A 25,961-nucleotide genomic window follows, 5' to 3' on the forward strand; every position below is an offset into this window, starting at 1 on the left:
TTTCTTTTATTCCTCCAGAGGTATGCACAGGCTTTGAACAAATTCTGCAAGAACCCCTACAGACTCTGGACGAAAATATAACAAGCCACATACTTGTATGGTTATAAAATAGGAACTGTTTACAGTTCTAACATGAAGCCAATTCTCGAGAATGACTTTTGCTTTTTCAATAGAGGAGAAAGCCTTTCGCTGGCATTAGCATAATGTTTTGTTACAGTTCATGAAGCCAGGCTTTCTTTTGACGTTGGTCACTTACGTATGGCGCCTTCCGCCTCCTCACAAGTAGAGCAGATGGGACTTCAGTCTCATAAAGAGCCATTCAAATTGATCGCTCAGCTCAAACAGGTACAGCCCAGCTGGCTGCTGCCGAGGAGGGTTTTGCAGTTTGCCAACAGACTCCAACAAAGGTCTGGATGGATCCTTCTATAACGGGGCGGGGGGTGGCAGGGGGGAATGCTACAGTGTTTTATTGCCCTCAGCTCTTTTTTCAGCTGCTTTAACATTTTAGCTTCTGTAGCTGTGTGCTGCACAGCCAACCAGCAAAGTAGAGGAATATCATCAAGATGTGCCTTCTCAAAATGTATCTGTTCATTATACTGAAAGGGAACCAGAACAGCAACTCTCACAGCAGCACATCAGCATAACTAGTTATCAAACGGGAAGCCTAATAAGCAGATATAGCAATTTAACCAAGAAATAATAATAAAAGAAATCATTCAAGAATCAGTTATTAACACTTCACACCCGACAAATGACATTTATTTACGTTTTTTACTTTGTTTCTGCCTGTTGTCTTAACAGTGAATGAATGCCAGCATCAAATACACAAGGTCACATGAAGATCAAAATCTGAAGGTGTTGAAAGGATTAGCTACCATCCTTCCGCTGCAATTAGTTCCTTCACTACAGGATTGACACATTGCCTCTGTATATACTGCCATATTCCTTTAAATCATGGAAGCCTGCAGACATCATCACGCTGATGCTGACTCTTCTCTGTAGACGAAGAGCCAAAAGTCTGTGGGCTATCCATTTGGTATACCTCATGAACATGACATTCCACTTATGATCTTCAAGTAGATGAGAATATCATTGCGAGCTCTCTAGGTCTCTGAGCAATGCCCTGAGGGCAACTTAAAATGTTTACGTACCAACAAAGTCATGAGCTTGAGAGCATTTGAGCTGTAAATCACACTAGACAGGGCTTGGGAGATCATCTTTCTTGGGTTTATTTTTGAATTACCACTGGAAAACGTCCAACCAAGCAAAGTAAAAAAGGCCTCAAATCATCGAACAGCAAGAACACGTGAAAAGAAAGCTGCTGAATTACACTCAGACCCCATGAAACTGCAGGAATCTCTCTCCCTCATACTGATGCCACCCCAGAGCCATTGGAAAAGTGGGTGCCTGTACTCTGGAGCTCCAGGGTGATGCAACAGTACACAGAATGCTCTAAAGATTTGACAGAATTTAGACAAACCAGTGCTTTTAATAAAGCCTTTCTTATGTGCTCAATATTATCTCCTTCTACTTTTCCAACCTGATATGGAGGAAATGTACAATCCAGATTTTAACTTGGATTTTAGCATCTCGGCTATAGCATTTTCTTGCAGTCCATTTAAGGCTGTACTCCATTACAGTCCATTTAAGTCCATTCTCTTAAACCAAGTTAACATGCAACTTGCTATAGGAAATGAAACCTCATTTATGCAAAGGTGTTTGTTAAAAAAAAATAGTTACAGAAGGTCAATGAAATGGATTACTGGTGCAAGACTTCACTTGTAGATGCCTTCTCCAATTTTTATGTGCTGTCAAAGCAAACGTGTCTTTCCTCTTTATGAAGAAGAACTGATAGTTTAACATTTCAGTTCAAAAGAGCCCTAAAGATAAAGACACATTTCTAATGACCAGAGAAATTGTCTCAGATTGCACAGCAGTGATGCCCTTCCGGTGAACACTTCCCCAAAAATACTCCAGTTTAGTTGGCATATTCCCTTATAACTTGAAAGTTCTGGGGAGCTCGCTCCTAATTTGTTGCAAATCTTGCTGACGAGCACTGATCAGCTAAGATCAGTGTATGATGTTCATGTGCTCAGACACATTCCACGTCAGAAAGTGTTTTAAACTATTTGTAATTGTTTGGGCTGGAAGGACAAAGGAAAGCCCATCCACTTCTTCTTACTCTTAGGGATGTCAAAATAATTTTTTAATATTAGCTACTTCAGCCAGAATAGATCAGACTTTATAGTTTGCAGAAACAAACTGCCCCCTGTATGATGGTTCTGTGAAAAAAAAACAAACCCAAAACCAAAATGCAGCAACACAACTATTTCTGAGAAGGCTGCTCTCATACTTCGATAATGTATTTCCAATTCTTGACAATCCAAAAGTATCTCCAGAGAGTAATCTCTAGAGGACCATAAAAGTAGAACTGAAGCAATCTGGATTATTTTTCATCTACTATTTGTTCAGTAATGTGCATATTTTCCAGGCAAAAACAAGACCTCCCTCCAGGGTATAATTACTAGTGGAGGTAGAGGTGAAGCTACTGAAAGGCAAAGGTCTTCAGTCGAATATTCCTTGAAAAACGTGCTTTTATAAGCACATAGCTCTCAGCCTAGCCCAGAGTTTCTAAACTATTTAATTGGATGAAGAAAAACCAACCCATCTCAGTCCCTTTAAAGACGTTATTTAAATAAACCTAAAACAATGCCTCAGTGATAAACACTGCTAAGTTTTTTATTTACTCGCTGATGTTTAGAGAGGCTGGCATAGCAAACTTGGCACTGAAAGGCAAAAAGTGGGTCAGAACCGTTTCCATCAGCCTGTGACTATGGTTTTGCAATGCTTGTGATCCCAATTTCCTTTATCCTCAGTTGCCTTTTCTGACCCTCCAGAAAGCTTGGGACCCACTGGGTGAGAAACACAGGCTTATTCAATTTATAACTATGCTAAATTTGGGCAAATTTCTGAGGCAAATGCAGTAAGCTTATTTCCCACACAAACAGATAAAAGATAGATCATCAATCATTCTTATGCATTCCAGTCCCACTGCTCTTCATTTATTTGCTGTGCTTACAGCTGGACTTCTTTCTCCTCTTTACCAAAACAACCGCTTTCTTATAGAAGTCTTTTGGAATAAAAGTGTTCTGTGCATGCAGAGTTAAAAATGTAAATACACGACAGCTCCACAGTAAACAATATAGGAAGTGCAAACAACCAATGGGAAGGATGGATGCATTGTGTACAAACCTCTCTTCTCTTGCTTGTCTTAGCTCTTCTCTTTTGTCTAAATAATCGCGGCTAAAAAGAGAATTGCAGTAAATTGCAGAGGAAACCAGAAAAAACAAGGTAAGTAAAAGTATAAGTACAGTAGGAGAAACCGAGAGCAGTACAAACAAGCTGATCAGAGACAATGAAGGCTGTTGTCAACACAAATGGTTTGTTTTTGCAAAAAAGACTGAAAAGTATGTGTGTACACTTATCCATGCAAACACCACAAGTATGTGTACACCAAATATGTAGTTTGGAAGGTCATTACAAGTAATTATAAAAAAAAAATGCAAAAAGTGAAGAACTTGAAGCACATTTTGAAACCTGGTATCTGAAATCAGATACAATGAACCAAACTCAACCATAATGAGCAAGCACATTAGTGGCTATTAAACCATTCCCCATTTGCTCCTTCGGGAATGCCCTGAAACAGTGACTGCAGCACCTGGCAGGCTAGACCAAGGCAGGGAGCACACTCTATCGGCCGTCTTTCTAATATACCTCTCCTCAGTGTGTTTGAGTTGCCATGGTTGGAAACAGGACAGTGGACTGGCATCACCGAGTAGGACAATTTTTCGGTCTTACAAGGCACATGCAGGATCAGCGGACAGGTAACAAGCTTTCACCTCTTTATTTTTCACCCTGAGTTTTAAATACAAACCTTCCTCTACCTCAGTTGCCCCTCCCACAGCCCCTCATGTAACTCATATATTTAGCTTTTGCCAAGTCAACTTTGCTGGATGCCTGAGCTCCATGATTTCAGGCAGGCTTGTCACATCCACAAATGTGGATGCACATTTAACTTGGAGCACAGCAGCCTGCCTTGATATCACAGCAAGATAATTCTTTAGAATATGTTTTTAATATTTTGTTGAATCCAGTGGACAAAACTTATCTATTAGACTCTATTAGAGTCTTCCACAATGTAACCTGTGAGTACCAGAAAGATTTTCAGAACTACTCCATTTATGAATAAAACACTATTTTTTTTTTCTTTATATTGTATCATTAAATGAATTACTTATCATCTACTACACCAATATCCATCAAACATCTGCTTGCAAGTGCTCTTCAGAAGTCCATTAATAGGGAACACACATTACTGTTTCAGGCTATCTCCACATCCTTTGAATCCCTGAACTGGTCATACTTTTACTGTATTTTCAGAGTATTCTTTGGAATTACAATGGCTATGGGAATAACTCCAAGGGCAAAAAAAAAAAAATCTAGGAATTTTTCAGCGGGCAAATTTTAAGATTGCTCTTTCTGCTCTGATGACTTTCCCCTTTCCCTACAGCTGAAGAATAACCCTTGTATTTTAGGACATTGTTCTATATATGCAACAGGTACCATAGTCCTTCTACTGAGAAAAATGTTCATTATGTATTGCTAGCATTCCTTTTGCTAGCAAAGCTTGTGAAGCTTTTTAACATCTCTCCTAAAACCAAGCTCTTTCACAACTGGTGATGCTCTCCTTTAAATTATCTCCAATTTGTCAATAATGGTGCCAGAACCTCGTGCAATGTTCTCAAGGCAGGGTTGGAAAGAATGAGATAACAAATGAGTCATGATGGTAAATCCAGTACTGCTCACGAGTTTAAAGGCTGTGAATTGCAAGTGCTATTTTTAATCAAAAATACATCTTCAGAGACTGGGTTTCTAGCCAGACTGATGATACGATAATGTAATCCCAAGAACTCTTACGAAACTGTCCGTGACTGTTTGCTGTGGCTTTGTCCTCCTCCTGACAGACTGTTTAATCAACGGTGGGATGCTGTCTGTCTGTGATGTTTGGTGGCTTTAGAGACCCTCTACTCATACACAAGCTATAACTTTTGGGGTGGGACTGGAGAACTCAAATCTAGAAGATGAAAACACTGGGCATTGAAAAACTGTCGTCTTAGATATGCAACACAATCATGACATTTAGTTAACTAGTTTCTGACTCTGGATGAATGGGATGATGATGTATATTTTTAAGAATTTGTTTTTCTGACTTTAAGGAAGCTGTTTTAGTGACAGAACAACTACTGTAGCCAACTTCTAGTGATATGTGTAGATGCCAAATGTCCTGGTGGCTTTTTTAGTCTGGGAGTTTCCTTTCTGAAACATCATGTTAGCTGTCCACGGCAGCCTACTGCAGCCTGATAATACCATTTAGAGGGAGAGTGTTTGGAAGAGGCTTGAAGACTGAGACCTGATTGTTTCTGTTTCAGGAGGACTTGGGCAGCTGTTGGCTGCTAAAGATCCTATTATGGTGCTCTTCCACCTTCCGTCTGCCTTTCATTTTCTTCTAAACTAGCTATCTTCTGGAGCCAGGAGAATATCTCCTTCAACCAACCAACCAGCCAACCAACCACTAGTAAGTTACTCCTCTTTCCAAATTCACTATGACACAGACCATTTCCCCTTCTCACAAAAGAGATTATTACAGTGAAAACAATCCTGCATACTAATAAACAAGCTCATATGAAAAGATGGCCCAGTGCCATCTTTTCCACAAATACCAACTATAAGGCTGCATAACATTTATCCTACCATTCTTTAGATTACTACATTATGTGTTCTAACTACTAAAAGTATGTTTACTTTTCACTCCTGTTTATGAGGAAACAAATTGGTTTCCTAGTGTACACGCTTCAGACAGTAGGCAAACCACTTCAGGTATAGGCTCCTTATCTATCCTAAGCGCATTGCAGTCTCCGCTCTTGCCTGTGCTGGGATTTCCAGACTTGGATTTAACATGAGGAGAGCGCTTGTCTCTTACTATCCTGAGGCAGCACACCCCGGGATCCCACAGCACACATCTTCTCAGATGAGGAAATGGAAAGTCCTATATTCAGCTAGGGACTTTGTCTGGCCATGGTTTGAGCAATAATTTTGATAACTACTTTCTGTCAGTTGCTGTTTCCAGGAGGAAGAGACACATGTTCAGAAAAGCAGGAAAAAGTAGTTTAAAAACACCGCCATACATCCCAAGACAGCAAAACACTTTTACTTTGCAGAACGTAAAAGCAAAAAAGTGTCTCAGTGCTGTCCCTTCCTCCCTTCTTGATACCTTCCTTCCACTGTTTCATCTTCAAACCCTATGCCTCAATTGAAATTATACTTTGAGAAGTATATTAGCTAACAAAACCTGACCTCTGCAGGTATCCAGTCAATATAATTGGCAAATACAGAGCTTTAAAAATTTAGTGGTTTACTAAATGCCAAAATTCATCATGACGTGTTTAATATACGAGTTCTTAAGATACTTAGATCAAGAATGGTAGCTAAAGGGACACACAAACTATTCATCAATTCAATTATTTTGCAACTGAATGTCTCAATGGTTTACAAATCCATCTACATTAAAGCAACAGACTGAAAGCAAATTTGGCTCCTACTTGAATTTGTTTCTTTCTTCACGTTCTATCCTTTGCAACCTTTCTTCTCTCTCCTGACGTCGTCTTTCTCTTTCTGCTGCCAAGGACTCCTGGTGCTGCCGAAAAGATGATGTAAGGAGACCACCCAAAGCTGGCCTGCAGAGAAGAAAGATCAGATTTCTCAGTGTCATTTTTATTGATTATACTGGCAAAAAATGAGTAGCAATCATTCAGCAAGCACCATAACCCCAACCAACAGAATGACATGGCAATATTTATGTATGGATGCTTCAAAGCAGTGGCTAAGTATCTTCTTGCTAAACTGATTTTAGATACTGTGATGAGCTTAGGGCAGGCTTCTTAAATTGCCAAATTTCTGAAGCACAAATAAAGTACGTGCAAGAATCCTTCCATCTATTTCAACTGCAATATTGACTAAATAATTTTTTTTTCTTTACTGCATAACCTTGTTAACTGAAAAGCTGAATCCTGCAATGGATTTTTTAAATTTTAAAGAAAAAAAAAAGCTGGAATATTTTTCCAGCAGTTTCCAAACATGTTATGTAATGATGTTGAAAACAGATGTGCCACAAACACCTGAGAATCCTGTATAAAGAAAAACAAAAGTGAAAGAAGATGTCAGAACTGCCCTTCAGAATTTAAATGCTCCCTGAAGTAGAGGCATATTTTTCTTTTATACATTAACAAATTCTGTTATGATTTCCTTGCTGCATGTGCTGCAGGAGCAAAATGAATCACATATAAGAGCATATCAGTAAAATACACAGGGACAGCACAGCTAGTTATAATAATCCTCAAGTGGCAACAAAATTATTAATAAAAAGTGAGAGGAAATGGGGCTGGATGAGAACAGATTGCCCATTTTCCCCTCCTTGCCCAGGGCAGGATTTAATCTTCTCAAACCATTCCTGAAACCGCTTTGTCTGACCTGCTTTAAAAATCCTTACTGATGGACCTACTACATCCATCTAGTTCTTAAATGCCCCTGCCAGCAAGAAAAGCTTCTCTGCTGCCTAGCCTAAATTTCTTTTTTTTTTGCCATTTAGGCCCATTTGTTCTTGTTCCATCCACAGTGATCAAGAAGATCAGTTTACTACCACCTTCTTCATGGCTAAGCAAAAATTAGTCTGAAAGGGGACTTTGCAGTTCTCTGACCATAACTATGAACTGGATGCTCTATGGTAGGTTACTGTAATGAGGAAGGCTCAGTGCCCCCACCAGCAATGCATATCAAACTTCTAGCTGTTGCTCAGGAGGCTGTTAAGATGCATGAGATAAGGTGAGTAAATGCCCAATCAAAAAAGTGGGACTTTTTCTGTCAGAAATGGCAGTCTCTACAGTAAAGACTTCTCAATATGTTAACGGTTTTTCTTTGAGATGAAACAGCTCTAAGTAGCAAACACACTTTAAAAAAGCTACATTTATATTCACTTATAGTTTGGTCTTGACACAGATTTTTTTTTTTTTTTTTACTTTGGCTAGGAGAGTGGCTCCTCTCACACATCTTTACCTCAACATGGTGGTGTTGGTACCACCAACTTCTTACATGGCAACAGCATGACCTCAGAGTAAACACGTCTTTCTTTCTGTCTCTTAGACAGGAAAAATCTGTATTGTACAGGGTAGCTTTATACAGATGTAAATGTATCCACACTGATTGAATTAGACTGATAAAATCAAGAAGACATAACTCATGTAGAGCGGTTTCTGTGCATTGTTGTAACATGACTTTTGCAATGAAAGGATTAATGAGAGAAATAGATACTGCCTTTTCTGAAAAGAAACTAAACCCTGTCTAAAGAAGGTTCCCAAACCAGCAATGCAAACCTGACTAAATTTTTGTTATTTTTAAGAACTCAGACCCTTTCCCTTATTTATTTACATGCCTATGGCTGTACAATGTAGACTTTTAGTGTAACAGCACCAGTTCACCAGTAAAAATAGGTGCAGGAGAAGATAAAAACATTAATGCAAACCTATCGTCCCTGAGTGTCTATATCTGCGCAAGCAGGAATGCCAGAAAACATAGCCATTTCAGCCCCACTGGCAGCAGGGCAGTATGAATATAATTTCAATAATTTCAATAAATTGAATTTCAATATGTCATATCCCACCCGCATAAACATTACATAAGATGGTATAAAACTTGATATTCTGTAAGCCTCCCTGCTGGCACTCCTCCAGAGCTACAGTATCAATGCTGGATCCCACTCAAAACCATAAAAATCTCTAATATGCCTCAGCACTAAGAAAAGGGAAAAAAATCCCCAAACCCTGACAGTCAAGTAAGTGTGGTGAATTTTCCCTTGAACATATTTTAAATTTATTTTAACCTATGACCTTTTAGTGCATGTTGCAAGAGAAAGCTCTCAGCAGAAAAAGCGCCACTCCTCTGCTAAGATTCAACAGCTCCATCCCTGCATGAAAAATCATGGCAACAAGGTTGGATATATCGTCAGAAATTGCTCTAGGAAGGGGAAAACTGGACAGTGCTTCCACATGAAAATATCTGGAAATAAACTGGAAGAGATTAAAAAAGAGAGCCCCTATGAAGTCTGTGCTTCTATCTGTTCTGTGCGTTTAGCTTGCTATCCCACTCTGTACCATCCCTATCCAGGTGCCCTGAAGTATGCAAACTCCATTTGGAGTCAAAGAAAGTTATGACTTAATAAAACCTGAAAGGAAAATTAAGGGGAAGGATGGGGCGATGCTGAGAGACCAAAAGAGTGATTGTAGGTCTGCACAGCATCTAGCATGTTGGAAACCTTCAGCTCTGACCAAGCTCTTTGGGGCTCCACGGTAAAAACACATTCTTATCCAAGGGATTTCAGGGGAATCATATGGAGATGTGCAGCTCAGTCCTGCAGACGGCCTCAGGAATATTTAGGACTTACTGCTGTAGGCTGCATTTTAAAAATGAGTAAGCAAGGAAAAGGTAAAAAAAAAAAAGCTGGCATTGAATCAAAGGTGGTAAGAGGTTTTAACAGAAAAGAGTATGTGAATACTCAATGAAAGCATAATAGAGTGATCACTCACAAAACAGGGTTATAGCTAATGTATGCCAGCATTTTAATGTTGGTGTCATATGTTACCAACTGGTAATATCAACCATTTGTTCAATTCTACAAATACAATCCAGAAGGATGCTTACTCTGACTACTATTTTTAGTCTTGTACAGAAGACCAGGCTATTAAGAATGGACTGTTAATACAAAAATATTAAGAAAAGCTTTCTTCTGCCTGCTGTTAGAACCAGCAAAAGCTAAACAAGCTATGTTATTACACTCTCGTTCCAGAAAGAAAACACACCGCAAGAAAAAGTCTAAGTCTAGGGATTTGCAGGTATAGCTCCACACCACCACATTAGGACCTGGGGACAAAGAGTTTCTTACCTTGTTGGAAAAAGACAGGAAAGAGCAAAGAATAGGATTAAAAAAAAAAAAAACACAGAAGGAAAAAGAAGGCAAAAGAATATATCGAGGGCAAAGGATACAAAGCCAAAACATTGATTGTAGGCAAAAACTCTTCTGAATAAAAATTCATCTAACCTGACCATTTAACACAACAGTCTTAAACACACAACAGCATTTAACACAACAGTGAATTAGTAATCATTATTAAAAACACAAATTCAAGGAGACACAAGGTATCTCACACTTTTTTTGCAAGTACTTGCAGTTTTCTGACAATACTCCATCACAGAATATATACTGTTAAAGGGAATATGTGACCTGAATTACTCTAATCTTATTGAAAAGCGAACAAAATATTTCTGTCTTACTTGAATCCATTTTGTTAAAGTAAAATCACAATTATTAACTTCAAATGTTCTTCATTCATGTTAACTCTGAAATACACTTCTTTCCTGGCTGTGTTTTCCTCCATTAGTTGATTTTTAAAAATCTGCTAAATGGAAATAGATATCTATAGCAAGAATACAAAATATAAATGTATATTTTTAGGACCTAAACCAAAATTGACAGATGATTTATGAGAGGAAATCCCTTTAGGTCACAAGGTTAATATTCAGGATTTTTTTTAATATAACAAGGGTCAGAATCATGAATAACCTTAATAAGGAAGTATTAATTACCCATTTTTCCACAGTGCTCCTGCTCCAGCAGTCATGGGAATGCTACAGAAAGGGAACAACAGTTGGGAGCTCCTTCTCAGACCTTAAATAACTCTAAAAGTCTCTTGCCTTTGACAAAATAAATTCGCTTTCCAGCTTACAAAGAGACAAAAGAGGAGGCAAAGCTGCCAAGAGCCATATTGCTTTTCACAGTTAAAGAAACTCTCCGTGTGTTATGTCTCCCTACGTGACAGGGCAAATTCAAAACTGTGTTGATACAAGATTTTGCAAACAGACTAAACATTACTTGAGGAATCTTTACAAAACTTCTCTCAAAAATAAACACAAAACTGAGAGATAAAACTACTGACTAATGCTTCCTTTCAGAAAGAAACTTGAGAATGACCAAGAGAAGAACTGATTAACGTTAGACTTTTAATTGGCCTGAGGGGCTACATAAAATAAAGCTACAGTGGGGCAGAGATGTGCAGATCCAGGGCAATGCACAGGGACTTTCTACATACATGCTCCTCTTGCAGCCTGATGTGTACAGTGTGTTTATGTCTCTCTCCAACCTGAGCTTCTCACCCTCATGGAAGTCACAAATTGCCTGGAAGTGTCTTGCAGAGCACCCCCCACTTTTTTCACAGGAGGTGTATGAGTTGGTCGTAGCGGAATCGGGGGTAAGAGGCGCGGACCCATAGGAAGACTGAGGAGAGGAGTAGGACTTTTATGGTCAAGATTATTGAGAATAGTTTGGGGGTGTGTGTGTGTTGAGTGAGCTTGGGTTTAAGAACAGGATGGTAGTTAGTGTATTTATTAATATGATGTTTGCGTATTCCGCTAAGGAGAACAGGATGAAGGGTCCCGCTGTGTATTCTACGTTCAAGCCAGATACTAGGTCTGACTCCCCTTCTGTGAGGTCAAATGGGGCTCGACTCATTTCAGCAAGTGTTGAGATGAATCATATTATTGCAAGAGGTCAAGAGGAGGCGGCAAGGTATAATGGCTCGAGTGGTAGAAAGGGTACTTGGAGTGTAATTACCACTTAGTATAATTACAGACAGTAGGATGATGGCTAGTGTCACTTCATAAGAGATGGTTTGTGCTACTGCTCGTAGTGCACCAATTAAAGCATATTCTGAATTTGAAGCCCATCCTGATCAGAGAATTGAGTAAACTGCTAGGCTTGATATGGCTAGAAGGAAGAGGAGGCCTAGGTTTAAGTCAGTGAGGGAGAAGGGAAGGGGAAGGGGGGACTGAGATTGTGATTGCCAAGAGGAGGGCTAACATGGGAGTTATAATGAAGAGAAGTGGGGAGGAGGTAGATGGGCAAATTGGTTCTTTAATTAAAATTTTACTCCATCTGCTACGGGCTGTAATAAGCCAAAGGGGCCTACAATGTTTGGTCCTTTTCAATAGATCCCTGCTACGTATGTGTCCCCTGAGCATCAGCACAGCGTGTACCTGGTGGTGACTCTTCAGCCAGCAACAAGTTCCAGTCTGGAACTGTAACCTGGCTCACACTTTCTGTTTAAACATGCAACCTATGATGAAGCCTACAAAGCTGCAATCAAGAATACTGCTTACACAGTAGTTCGACAAGCAGTTAAGCCAGTGTAAGCCACCACTGCTTCCCAAATTGTAAATCATCAAGTAATTCCTAAGGCCGCTTTGCCTCTTAAAATCTCAGCAATAAAGTTGAGGCTTTTGCCCTGGGCCGCTATTATCAACTACCAAGCTATCCCTTCCTCATTATGTTATTCAGAATGAAAGATGTACTTGGCATTTACCACAAGAAAAAATAGCCATGGGCTTTGCTCTGAGAGCCCAGAAGTATGTATTAAAACACACAGAAGATGGTAGAAGCAGAAAGAATAGAAAGCCAAGGAAAGAAGAGCTGTTCTTAGGAAAACATCAGCTTTGTAGGCTGTATAGTGGGTTTTGTTCCATAGGTTTCTCATTTTTCCTTAGTGCTCAACAGCTGGAGTAAGGTAACTCCAGAGTGCAGATTAGTGATAGATGGCTAATGAAAAAATAGACAAGAAAAAAGAGAACCTGCCAAGAAGCTTTATCCAGCAGCACCTCCCTGGTGTTGTCAGTTACAGTGACCTTTAATTTTAGTAGAAAGTCTAACTTAAAAGCTGTTTAGCATTCTGAAGCAGGTTTTTTTGTTGTTGTTGTTTTGTTTTGCTTTTATGAGAGACAAAGTTGAAAAAAGTACCAGATCGCCAGAAAATCACTATTTCAGGCACCTGGAGAGGGAATAAAACTCAAGAATATTTGCAGACAACTGCTGCACTTCATGTTTATGCTTCAGGTATGTGTTTAAAGTGTCTTTAAAATCAGTGGAGAAAAAAATCACCTATAATCTAGTCATGCTAAGCTCAGTGTCTGTGCGCACCTGTTGTAAAAGTAAATGCCTGAAAGTACATGTCCTTTAAAAGATATGTAAGAACATGGAGATGAACACTCAACATTCAAGGCCCTGCATCATGGGAGCCCAAGGTAATGTACTGCTGTAGATCATAAAGCAAGTAAGAGAGAAAACAGGTTAAGGGACGTGAAACACATTTAGTCTTTTTAAAGTCAATTTTCCAATGGTGTGGAAAAGTTGGAGAATGAATCAAACAGGGATAATTTGCAAACACCACAGCAGGCCCTTACCAAGCTTGGAGATTTGGAGGAACCTCAAAGGGACCAGCCAGAGGTGGAGACTAAGTTCACAATGACTGGCCAAGAGGATCCAGAAGTGCAGGATTGCACGGTGAACTTTCTGCCCCTTGATTTAACAGATAGAGGCAAGAGAATTGGGACCATGAACTCTTGCTCCCTCAGCACACGGTGGCCTGAGCGGGCGGCTTTTTGAGCTAGGCTAACTGTACTACTGTTAGACTATCAAGGCCAGTGGGAATCACCTCCTGGCAAATGCATCAAAAGAAACCTACCTTGGCAAACGCACCAGCAGGAAACAAAGGATATTCTTCTGGCAACGGAACAAATTGAAGCTGGTGCTGAATTCAGGAGCTCTTGCCTTTGAAGTTAGACCCCTTAAGGGTCTTGTCTAACTATGGCCATGACAAACAACATATACAATTCACCACCAAAAACACACTTGAGGGAGTGTGAAGCTTTGCAAGTAATGAGCCTGCTGTTCAGCTAGATTCCAGGCTGTAGCATTCAATTTCAGTGACCATCTTAGACTCAAAGCCTGAGGAGGCAATCTTTGCCTAAACAGAAATATCCTAGGTGTGAGCACAAGGCATGGAAATATAGGATAGTCTTGCAACACCTTCTTCCCCTAGGCAAAGCGGCAACGGAGAGGTACAGAAAAGTGCTTTTCTCCCTGGCGTGCTCCAGCCATGCCTTGCTCTTCCCCTTTGTTACTAAAATTTATGAGGTTAAAAAAACTGAGATTGATACATTTTTTTTTTTCCTTTGGGAACAGGGGAGAAAGTTAATTGGTGATTTAAGTCATGAAGACTGGAAGCAATATATTTATGGAGCAAATCAGTCTTTGGCAGCTGAAAACAGGAGGACTGGGTTATACTTCAGCATTAGGAGCGACTTTCACAAGCAGGGAGATCTGAGAGAACCAACATACCCTTTCTACTCTCCCAATGAAGGGCTGAACAGAAAAGTGCCCTGCCATTTGCCCTCCTTCAGCAGGATTCCCATGGCTGCAATATGCACTTCAGAAGCATGGCTCTCCACAGGGGACCCAGAGAAATGAGAGAGAACAACGGTATTGCAAGAAGTTGGCAAAAGGCTGCAGCTGAATTTAGAAACCTAGAAACAGTCAAGTAAGCCTTTTCTTCTGCTGTACAATCAGAAATATATACATTATGTGGATTTCAAAGAACAAAATCTAGTTACTTTTGCACTGAATTATACTGCTTTTTTGGATTCCCTACTGATCTTAGCCAAGGAGGGTTTTAAAAGTATGAATGTCAAAATGCCAACCACACTGCTTCTTTCTACCTAAGTTGTAGCTCTCGTTTACATAAGCAAAATGCAGCCAAGGGTTTGAAAGGCCCGTCAGGATAACTGAACGGAGAATGAATCATTTTGCTGGGCACTGCTCTAAATGCTGCTTCTTCCTTCCTCCTCATTCTTGAAGGTCAGATAAACAGTACCAAGAACTGCATCTGAAGCTCTTCCCTGCATGATAAAAGACAGGGATCTTTCTGTGGAGCCCTTGGGTAACTGTAACTGTAAGCTGAAAGCAGAAAGCTCACCTTGGAGCTACCATAGATACACATCTGCTTCTTATCAAGTGTCTTCCTCTCCCCCCCTCATCTTTTAACTTTTCTGTGTGTTTGAATCCCTGTAAATTTTTACCATCAGGAGGTAGTTTACATAATCTAAGGCAAACACCACTGACAGAAGATGGTGAAAACTTCTACAATACTTTCCACTCACTAATTAGCGCCAAGCGTTGCATCATGCACTACACAGCCTACTCTCCAGTGAGCAAATTTCTATCCATCGATTTCTACGTGGGCATTTCTGCAACCCATATCTTTGAGGAAAATGAAATAAAAGGACGCTTCTGCCCGTCTTCAAATCTGTCCTGCCTTTAGAGACTGCTGAACTATACATCTCCAATGGCAGCACACTCAAAAAGAACAAGACTTGATGCAAAGTGACATCTGAACCTGTAAATTTAATTATGTTTCAAGAAATAACTGCATCTGTTCTTCAGGCAACATGCAACTGTGGCATACACACATTTTTTTTTACACGTCTCAGAGACTAATATACAAAAAGCGTGAGGCTGTAACATCCCTCAAATACAAGAACATGGAAATCCTGGTGAGTTCAACTACCATGAACAGCAAACTGCAAATCTAAAAAAGAGGAGAGAGATTTTTATCATGTGATGCAGAAAATGGTAAATGTAACCTGAGGGAAAGACAGAGATACAGCTCCAAGCACTGTGTTCACTTAAAACATGTAATAGAGACCTGAGAGTTGAAGGCAGAGCACTTTCCAGTTTCACGGAGAAAAGCAGAACGAGGTGTAATAGCCGGAAGATACTACTAGACAAACCAGCCTCCAAAATATGAAATATTTTCCTGGCAGTGGTGATAAATACAAGAATGTTTTCCAGGAGAAGTCATGCACTGCCACTTGAAAACACATGAAGGTACAAGGGGCTTTCATTTAGCTTCTGTGACACCCATTACAGGTCACAACAGATGATTACAGAGCTTCCCTCTGTCCTGGCTCTCCATGTACCTGTGAATTTTACAGCTTCACCCTGTGGGGCCAAGGCATTTTGGCTCCAAACCAGCAATGCACTTACGTGCATGCTGAAATTAAAGCTTGCTTCCATTACTGGAGCAGGGCCAGCGTGATCAACGTCTTGCAGGACAGGCCCAACTATCCTTAGCCATCTCAGCACTTGACCACTTTGGGGTTTCTTTGCTGCAGTAGTAACCAGAAGCTTCCAACAGCAGGTGCTTAGAAAGCTGAGACTTCAAAAGCAGTGGAGTACCTTTAATTCTTGCTTATCTTGCACCTATTCTGCTAAGGTAAAAGGGGGTGAAAATGCTGGTTTAGAGTTTTTTATTACGGTTTCAATCATTTAATTCAGATTAGGCAAGACAAATCAAAGCAAGGTGCTCCAGGAAGATGAGCAAATGAAAAACGATGCCTTTCTCCAAAGATAAACTTAATGTAATCACTCACTTGAAAAAAGGAATAAGTCAATACCTCATGGCTAGAAATACATGTATGCTGGAAAAACCTAAATTGAACCATTTGTTGTGAAGCGTTAGGTAGGTTGAAACATATATACCTACACACATAAACCATATATAAATATATTTCTATGCACATACAGAAATATTAAAAAAAATCATTAATAAAAATTAATTGGAATATAGACAAAGGATCCTGAAAAAAGCCTTCAGTTCAAAAAAAGGATGGGAGATGAAATTTTTATGAAATAGAGGCCAATCTGGCAACAAAGAATAAAAATCCCATCTGGCCTAACTGGAAATTATTTAATTAAATTATTATATTAATAAGGAAATTAATAAAAAACTTCTATGTTTCCTCCTTAAACTCAGCATTACATCCTCTGAAGCTGTCATTTACTTTCAGGTCGTAACAGTCAGTTAATTTCTGGTGGTCCAAATCTCTTGCCAAGAAGTTCATTCATGTATCCATAACATTTTCCTATCTTTTTTCTTTCCCTAGTACCTTACATAATTCAAAAGAGTATTTTGATTGTTCAAAATACTGCCTTTTTTTTGTTGCTGGTAAAGGGTTCTTTTTCCTTGGTGTTTTTTCTTTTTTTTTTTTTTTAAGCGAGGTGATAACTGGTAGGTTTAGTATGAGTTTCCTTTACCTACAGGAAGAAACTTTTTGCCCTTGATGAAATACAATGAGATATATCATGCATTTTCATTTTCAAGGAAGGACAAAATTATGGCCTAGGAAATTCTGAGCTAAGCATATTTCCAAGATTTTATAGTTGATTTAAGATGATAGAAGTGAAAATAGATCTGTCTGAATTTATTTAAAAAAATGGAAAGAAAGAAAATGTCCTTTAATTCATCTTTTAATCCTTAAAACAGCATACGTGTGAAGCAGCTCTGTTTTATCCATTTAAGTGGAAGTAAAAGTAGTGGGATGGAAATACATCCAGCCCTTAACACCAAGTCAGAGAAAGGCTTCAGAATGAGTGGGAATGAACACATCTAGATTTTTGTACGTTTTCTTTCCAACGTTAGAAAAGCTCTGGCTACAAAATATTTCCAGTACCCAATCAGAACAGCTTATGCTTATCTCCTTTGTCCTGTCTACAAAGCAACTGTTGTCAAAACACTGATTAATTTACAAACCTGTCAGATTTGGTCTCTTGAGGTGGCGAGAGAGTTGTCCCATAACGAGAGGTGGGTGTTGTTGGGGCACTCACACCAGAGTAAGGTCGTGGAGAAGAGTAAGAGCTGCTGCCGTAGCTATTGTATCTGAAGCAATGGGAAGGAAGGTAGGAGAAAGGGAGAGACAGAAAGAATCTGTCAGCAAGCAGGCATGCAACAGTAAATCCTGTTGTTTAGAGGGTGCCGGTGACCCCATACCCCAGAACTTCTCAAACATCTACCTTCTGAAAATGCTGTTCTAATCCCAGCTTCAAAATATGCAACCTATCATCTCATTTTAATATCAACCATGACATGAACATACTTAAATCAAATACTGAGCTATTGGTATGGAAAATAATGAGAGATTAGAATGGTCCTCCCAAGTGACAGCTCAGAGCAGGAATACTTAAGTTACTGCTCAGTTACTCAAATTTATTAGCTGGTTTGGGAGCCAATACCCAGCCATTAGAAAAGAGACCAAACCAGTCCAAGTCAGCAGTATTAATTTCTAGTGAAAATAAGAAAAACGGCAGCAATCCTGAGACATGATCTAAACATGGATGTCCATGATTTGCAAATGTGTGCGTTATAAATGAAAAGCATCCACATTCTTTCCAATTAAAGCAGGCAGTATTTTCTCTCCCCTCCCCCAACATAAGTCATAGCTTATGTGCCATTTCTTACAATGTCTGTAAAAAATCATCACCATGGTTAAAAAGGCATGCCTCCGGAAGCATGGCTTTAGGAATTTCTACCAGCTACTCCCTCCATTAAAAAACCCCCAAACCTGCTTGGCTTCAATGTGAGCTTGCTGATCAAAGAGAAATTGTTTCCAGGACCCCTGGAACGGCCACCTCCCTAGAGTCCCTGGTACCAATGTGTTCATCCTGGCTCCCATACTGAATAGAAAAGGCAGTTGTGTTGCTTTGCTGTGCCTTTTAACCATTGTACTTAAACAGCATATCAAGGAGAGATTCCTGATTTGGGAAAAGGTTAACATTTCTGTTCACAGACGCCACCATTTTCCCACATGGAAAGCATATGATGCTCTGTAAGTGAGTACTCTGCAAGGCCAACTCATCCAAATGACAAAACACACTTCAGGAAAAAGAGCAACACCATTTTTCCTAATTATAATTCATAAGATATAATATATGCTCCTTCACTGTCTCTTTTCTCAGCTGCGTCTTCTCCCATACACATCAGCACTCAGTAATTTCACTCAGCAATTATATTTGAAAAGGCTGGTTGGTTTCCTACAGCACCATTTAGCACACTCATCTAGCCATGCAAAACTTCATTCAAAATTTCAAGCTTCATTCCTTAGGGTACAACAGCATTGCTGCCTGCCAAGGCCTGCATTAAAATCAAGACAGATTTCAGTTAGGGGTTTCTATAATGGAAGGGATCACGCTTTAGAGAACATGCCCCCTTTGGCAACAATTCCGGGTTTATGTTTTAGAGAAAAACCCACCACCACCATCTGTTTTTGAGACACTATGCTGACTGCCCAGGAACAGGGGAATGATTAGCAAAAAATGCTAATATGCACGTTTCTGAGCTACAAAGGGAGTTCTGCAGAATGGGAAGTAATTGTGGAGGGCTGCATAGCTAGGCAGCGCAGGTGTTCCCTGGTAGCACAGACTTGACGTGGGTCTTCTCTCTGGCAGGCTCAGCTCAGAAAATGTTCTGCCTGTGCCCATACCAAGCAAGCGATGACAAAACTCCGTTGTCCAGAGGACAACTCAGAGCTCCTTCAGTATGCTCCTGACGCTAACAGAAACCTCCATTTCCATTTCAATCAATTGAAAGGAGACCCTCTTATCAACCACTACATTTGCTTGTCTTCTCCTCTGTGCCATGAAAAAGCTGAAAATGCAGTATCCTTTTTCAGACCAAAGAATTTCAATTAGTCCAAAGATAACGCCCATTTAAATGAAGAGAACACAACTTCTATGGACTCAGACCTACAAATATTAACAAAATCAAAGTCAGAGGGAATGGCCTGGACACGGCCTCTCTATATATCAAATTTAGAGGGAGACAGAGATGCTGGAAGTGTAGCAAGGCAAAAGCAGGACACCAGGGTAAGTTTGTATCCTGTACACAGTGTTTATATTTCTAACCTTCCTCTGGTGGTGGTTATTACTTCCATTTTCCCTTTTTGTCTCATATACCAATGCAGATGCAATGGCCTTGTCCCAGAAGCCTTCACTCTGAAGAAATCCCAGGTATCAAGACATTTACCTCTTTTATGAACACATTACTGCCCAAATCGTGCAAGCTCTTCCCTCCTTTTGCTCTAAATAAACGCAGCACAATCCTCCCCCACACCATGCCCTTGATCCTCCATGGTAACTAGAAGCGCAAGGATGGTCAGAGGGAAAAAAAAAACATCACTGCAGAAATACTAAATATTGCAGGAACAGGAGCCGTTTACGAATCTACTCTTAAAAAGTATAACTAACAGAAGCTGCAGTAAGAGAGCAATAAATGAATGTGAGAGGCCTAAGGAAAAGTTGCACCTATGCAGGAAAATGTAAATTTAGTGGAATCCCAGTGTTCATGCCGTAGGTAAGGAAAGACATGTGAACTAAGTCCCTTTCAACAGCTACTTGGATTTACAGGTTTTTCAGCAAAATGAAAAAGCAACAAAAACCACCCACCTATTAGAAGAGAAAGATCGAAAATTAAAAGGATCAAAGGAATCAAAGTATTTGTTCACATGCAGAAATTCAGGACTGCTGGAGAAAGGAAGAAATAAATACACTCACAATATACATGTACATTTTCAGCACCTAATTCGAAGAACACTGACCACTGGGAGAGACAGCTAAACACCATCAACCTCTTTTTAAGGTGACTCTCTAGCACTGTTTTTAGCATTACTTATTGTCAATCCATTTTACTTGAAAACAGACTGAGACAAAACAATTTCTCTTTGTTTTTAAATGGGTGGAATGGGGAAATTAAAAATTAAAATTAAAAACTAAGAGAAATGCAGGAGGAACAGCTGAACTGACCAGATGTTGTGGAGGGAGAACTGTCTATTCTGAGTGATGTATTCTCTTTATAGGGTTTAATCTACTTCTCTTATTACAAGCACGACTTGAAATTGCACATGACGGGGATATGCACTGTAAACTAACAGCAAATTCGGGATTTGGCAGTTCAGTCTTTGAAGCCAGGATTTCACCCCTGAATTCCAAGTGCTGATCTGATAGTTCTTGGTTTTATAGCAGAAGAGCTCCATTAATATTAATGAAATCATGTCTGCAAATTACATTGTTGTAAATGAGAGCAAAATGGTGCTCCCTCCTGTGATCTCCCAAATCACAGGTTATTTATCTACTGCTTTATAGAGGAGGCCAGGATACTTAATAACTAGAGACCTTGAAGAGGAGTAAGATGAAATGAAGGCAACAAAGGCTAGGAGAGAATATAAATCAAACCAAAATACAGGCTACAGGACTAAAACTAATACAGTATGTTCTGGAAATAATAGAACACAGAGAGTGCATTATTACCACTATAAAACTCTTGAAAGGTGTTATTCATTTATCTAAAAATTAATGTCAGCTGTATAAAATCTACCTGTTTTCCCTCATCACCTCTGTTTCCTTTTCTTTCACAGATGCTGGAGACTCTTCAAAGTCGTACGAGAAGAGGTGAAAAGGAGTATGTGGTACGTAAGGCAATTTCTCCACTGTTGGAGATGCCTTTGGAGTAACGGATGCTGATGAATTTTGGGAAGAACTTAGCAATGCTGCCGCAGGTGAAGAAGCTGATGAAAGGACAGGATTGTGATGAGAGACAGATGAGTCAGGCACAGAAGAGGAGCTGCTAGAAGAGCTCTTCGCTCTAGAGCAGGAGAGAGGCCTCTCAGCTGGAGAAATGGCACTGGAGATGGCTGAAGAGTCAGAACACCGTGGAAGGTTTTCATCTACAGCCTCCTGTGCACCTGGGACCCCACTGCAGGAGGAAAACATCATGAGAAAGGGAAGGGAAGGAGAGAAAAATGGGGAAAAGAGAGATCAATAGATAGTACCGCTTGGAGGAAAAAAAAATGTGAAGGAGAGTCAGAAAAACAAAAACTTCCCAAATTTAGACAATCATCACCTCTTTTTAAAAAAGTAAGAGAACTCACATCTTTGTATCCCAGTGGGATTCTTCTTGGGGTTGGAAACACTTAGGCCTGGAAGCGGCTCAGCTTAGAGGAAAGGAAGGGATTTAACCCACAGACCTCAGAACTAATTTTCATGAACCTTTTCACAACCATTTTCTGAACGATTGTCAAGTATTTCAAGTTAGGTTGCAAGCATTGTCAGAGCAGTACAAAGCAGTCTCAACAAACTAGGTAACATGGTCCACAGAGTATAGATGCTTCAAGATACAATCTGCATGACTGCCTCTTGAAGGCCAGATATCTGATTATAATCCTCCCTGGTGATCTGATATTTTAATAAAAATGCTCATCCACCAAGATTAAAATAAAAAATAATCAGCACTGTTCTGTCAAAATTAAGGTTTAGAATTATTTCAAAAGCAACGCCTTACCAGATCATTTGTCTAGGTATGAAGGCACTAGTTTATCTGAGAGTCAGCATCCCACGTTGGTGTTAGGGACTTTCAGAGTTGCATCAAGTGCAACAGAAAACACATCTGCTTTGCTCTAGTGAAGGCAGGTGTTGGTGAGTGACAGAAGCAGCACGGCAGGTGAAAAGCTATGGGATCTGCACTCCAGGATATCTGTTTTCACTAGCATCTCCAGCAGAAACACTGTGCATAGGCTTTAGGCTGGATCACTCAGCAGGTGGCTGATTTCATTCTCCTGAGACCACCGCTGTAATCCACCTAAAGGCATGCAAGGCACGGCCCTTATCTGAGGAGTGTGGGTTTGGCAGAGAGTATGCAACAAAAAACATAATACATGTTATGTATGTTAGGATATTATGAAGTTAACCATGAGGTATATACCAGGTAATCATTCTCACAACAGAAGCACAGGACAATCTGGAAACCTTTGTCTAGTGCACCGGCTGTGCATGACAGGAGTCACTGATGCCAGGCTAGTCCTCCCCTTCCTGAGAGCATCTAACACGAACGGCCAGGGTACACAACACTTTCGTTATGCTACAGTGACAGTGAAAGGAGGTATTTAGAAAAGTCATGAGAATATCACCCAGTTATCTCACAGTGACTATTATTTGAAAAGACTGATGACCTCAAAGCACATCATGCCCTTTACATGGCTCTTCCTTGCGTTTTTAAACAGTATTTTAGTATATTCATGTGACTTACTAATAACTTGTGTCTTAGCTTTGACTTTTAAGAACTGGATTTGAGGAAATTATCACTTAATTTTGAAATTTCAGGCAGCCATTGGCAAGATTTGCAGACTGGAAGATATTAATAACAACAGTACAGTATTTTCTTTGGAATTTGCACGTTAAACAGTTTCCTTTCTTCCCTCCATGCTGTATAGAGTCTGCATGGATGTGGTTTATTTTTTTAAAAAAAATCCCATCTCATTTGCTGAGTTGCAAAGCCAAACAATTTAACCTAAATCAAATGGCTGTCTGGAAGAAAGAACATATTTTCTGTCTTCCAATTTACTAGGATAAAGTTGCCAGACGCCAAATCCATATATACCTCAGAAATATGTGGAAAATTTTACATTAGAATATTGTTTTGATAGGTGGTTTGCTTATATCCATGTATATACAGATGGGCAGGTATGTATATAATTATATATATCACCTTTGCCTCTAGGTAGTTCTTTCCCATTAGAACATGAACATAATTGATCGAAATCATAGGCAGCATTCAAAAATGTTGTTCTTCACAGCAAAAGATATTGCTAATAAGGTTGTATCATGAAAATAGGAATGAAAACCTAAGAAACGAAGCAATGTCCTAACTCAGCGAAGCACTGCAACACTTCACCATTCCCTTAACTAAAAAGATAAACCTAAGTCATGCTTAGAAGTTACGCTTTCTGCAAAATCTTTTAAGATTTGTGTTACTCATTTTGTACAAAGGCAGTGAGCAGAGACAGTTCTTAGTGCATTGAGCCTACATAACTAACATGTTTCCATTAATGTACACACACCAACAAAGCTTTTAAATGCAAAAATATTTCCTTGGTGAGTGGCTTTAACAGGTGATCTAAGAATGCAAGTGAAAAGGTAGATGCTGCTGCACGCTGTGCGGTGAGTTCATGCCAGAGGCTGAGGAAAAGGTGGAGGGATGATGCTAAATCCCAGTACCTGGCTTTGACCTGCCTACTGGCCTCTTCCTCCCCCTCATCCTCAGTATTGGGCTCTGTGACTGGCTGTTCTTCTTCCTCCTCTTCATACTCTTCCTCCTCTCTGAGGTCAGACCACGGAAAGAGGCATGCAGTGGGATGGAAAAGAGAGAAGGTGGAAGAGAAAATGATGTGAGTCCCCAGAAAAAGAAATGGAATGAAGTTAGAAATGGAAGGAAAACACACTGGGTGGGGTGGTATGTCCCCCCTATGTTAGATAAGCAGCCACCTAAAACTTCCCGCTAAGTCTGCATCAGTGCAAGGGTAGCTACCAATGCAAAAATATTATCCTCTCCCCTATTTAGATTTTTTACCACTAATTTTTAAGACCCCAAAGATGCTATTGTTTTTTCTCAAGCTTGGCATTCCATTTGCTGCTGCCCTACCTGCAGAGGTGCTAAAGGAAAACATTAATGACAATACCAATGTTCAACTTGTTAGCTATTAGACTGTGTCTTTTTGGCTTAAAGGACAGTACATGCTGTGCTGGCATGGGACAGCTGGCACTGGACATCACACTTTCTAAATAAACACAAATAAAACATTCCTGTTAAGCTCAGCTGGAAAACAGAACAGGGCAAACCATTAAGTTAGAAATAACAGAGAGACCAAATCATTTCAGGACTATTTGCAAATAGCAATATTTAAGTTATCGGATGCCAGTACATGAATTATTTCAGTAAAGAGTCATTAGTACGGTGAAAGCAGACTTTGGTTCAGCAGTAATTCGGGCAGAGGAGAAATATAAGTCACACATAAAGCCTCCATAACCTACAAACCACATAAGGAAAAAAGAAAGCTATATTAAACAAAAAAAGGCTATATTGTCTGCCTCCTCTCCCTTCCATTTATGCATTTCCTCCCCAAACCAACAGACTTACGGAAGATTTAGATTCTCTCTTTGGATTTCTTTTGCATTTGCAGTTGATCCAGTTCTTCACTTGATTTAACGGTGAAGACCATTAGGTTATGTTCCATGCAAAAAGTAAAACATACAAACAGTAATAAAGTTTCTAAGACACTCATATCCCTTGCATTTTCCTGAAAGCTGGTTTGCTTTTCTTTAATTCTGAAGGGATGCTCTGTGCACTTTTTTCCATTTAGAATTGGTTTCCCTGTCATAAGAATAATGAATATTTACAATGTGAGATCATGAACTCATCAAGTGCAATGCAAAGGGTCAATCCAAAATTTGTTGCATTTATATGGAGTTAGTTATAGAATAATCAGGAAAATGGCAGCACCTGGAACTTTTCCAATACTCTGGCAAACATCTATAAGGTAGACACTTTTAACCACTGCTAAGGTGTTATAGTGCCATAACCATCTGAGTTGTCATCTCTCCATCTCCTTGTCTCCTCCACAAACATATATCTCCCCTATAGAGACACCTCTTGACTTCCACACATGTATACATTGGCATACTAATAAAAATCCAAACCAAACCAAACCAACCAACCAAAAAAAAAAAACAAAAACCCCAACCCAAACAACCAAAAAAAGGAGTTGACCAGGGAGCACTCATATCACCCCTTCTCTTTACTAGCGAGCAGATCAATACTAGCTTTGCTGTTATCTCCTGTGAAGGGCAAACATCTGCATCTGCCAGTCCTACAGCAGTCACATTTGGGAAATAACTCATGAAGCCCTGTGAGATCATGGTTCTCTGATAAAAGCACAATGCATCCTATAATGCTGATAGCATGGTTATTGCTAATACAAACAAAAGCGGCCTTGTTATTACGACATTTTAAACTCCCACCAGGTTTCCAGATCAATGACGCCAAATTCCTTGCTCTCCTCAACTGTCTCGAAATGCTCAAAATCATAACTGAAATACTCTTTGGATATGGTGGATCTCATAAATTTGATGGGGTTATTTGAGAGTTTATCAGTTCACACAGTACAGGGTAGTAAGGATAGTTTATACAATATAGGTTGAACTGGGAACCACTGGAGTTATATTTGCACTGAATGGAAAGAGAAGGTGAGAAGAAAAAAGCATCAAGAACAGAGAGGATTAGCTCATGGTTGAGGATCACTTCATA

The 25,961-nt window shown here is 39.7% G+C and overlaps 1 protein-coding gene across 10 annotated transcripts in view; it reads right to left on the reverse strand.

The window, feature by feature from the left end:
- FHOD3 (formin homology 2 domain containing 3) overlaps positions 1-25,961 on the reverse strand; it is a 409,609-nt gene that overhangs the window by 79,232 nt on the left and 304,416 nt on the right. For 3 of the 10 annotated variants that reach the window (XM_064443287.1, XM_064443284.1, XM_064443283.1), the window contains exons 11-14: positions 21,201-21,578; positions 17,586-17,711; positions 6,660-6,794; positions 3,253-3,303 (exon numbers count right to left, since the gene is read on the reverse strand). In XM_064443287.1, the coding sequence (XP_064299357.1) occupies positions 3,253-3,303; positions 6,660-6,794; positions 17,586-17,711; positions 21,201-21,578 (690 nt within the window). Of the gene's footprint in view, positions 1-3,252; positions 3,304-6,659; positions 6,795-17,585; positions 17,712-21,200; positions 21,579-23,875; positions 23,978-25,961 lie in introns of all 10 variants that reach the window. The other 7 variants (XM_064443289.1, XM_064443288.1, XM_064443286.1 and 4 more) reach the window with 5 other exon arrangements.

The sequence above is a fragment of the Phalacrocorax carbo genome, chromosome 2 (assembly GCF_963921805.1).
Source record: "Phalacrocorax carbo chromosome 2, bPhaCar2.1, whole genome shotgun sequence".
In the NCBI taxonomy this organism is placed as follows: Eukaryota; Metazoa; Chordata; class Aves; order Suliformes; family Phalacrocoracidae; genus Phalacrocorax; species Phalacrocorax carbo.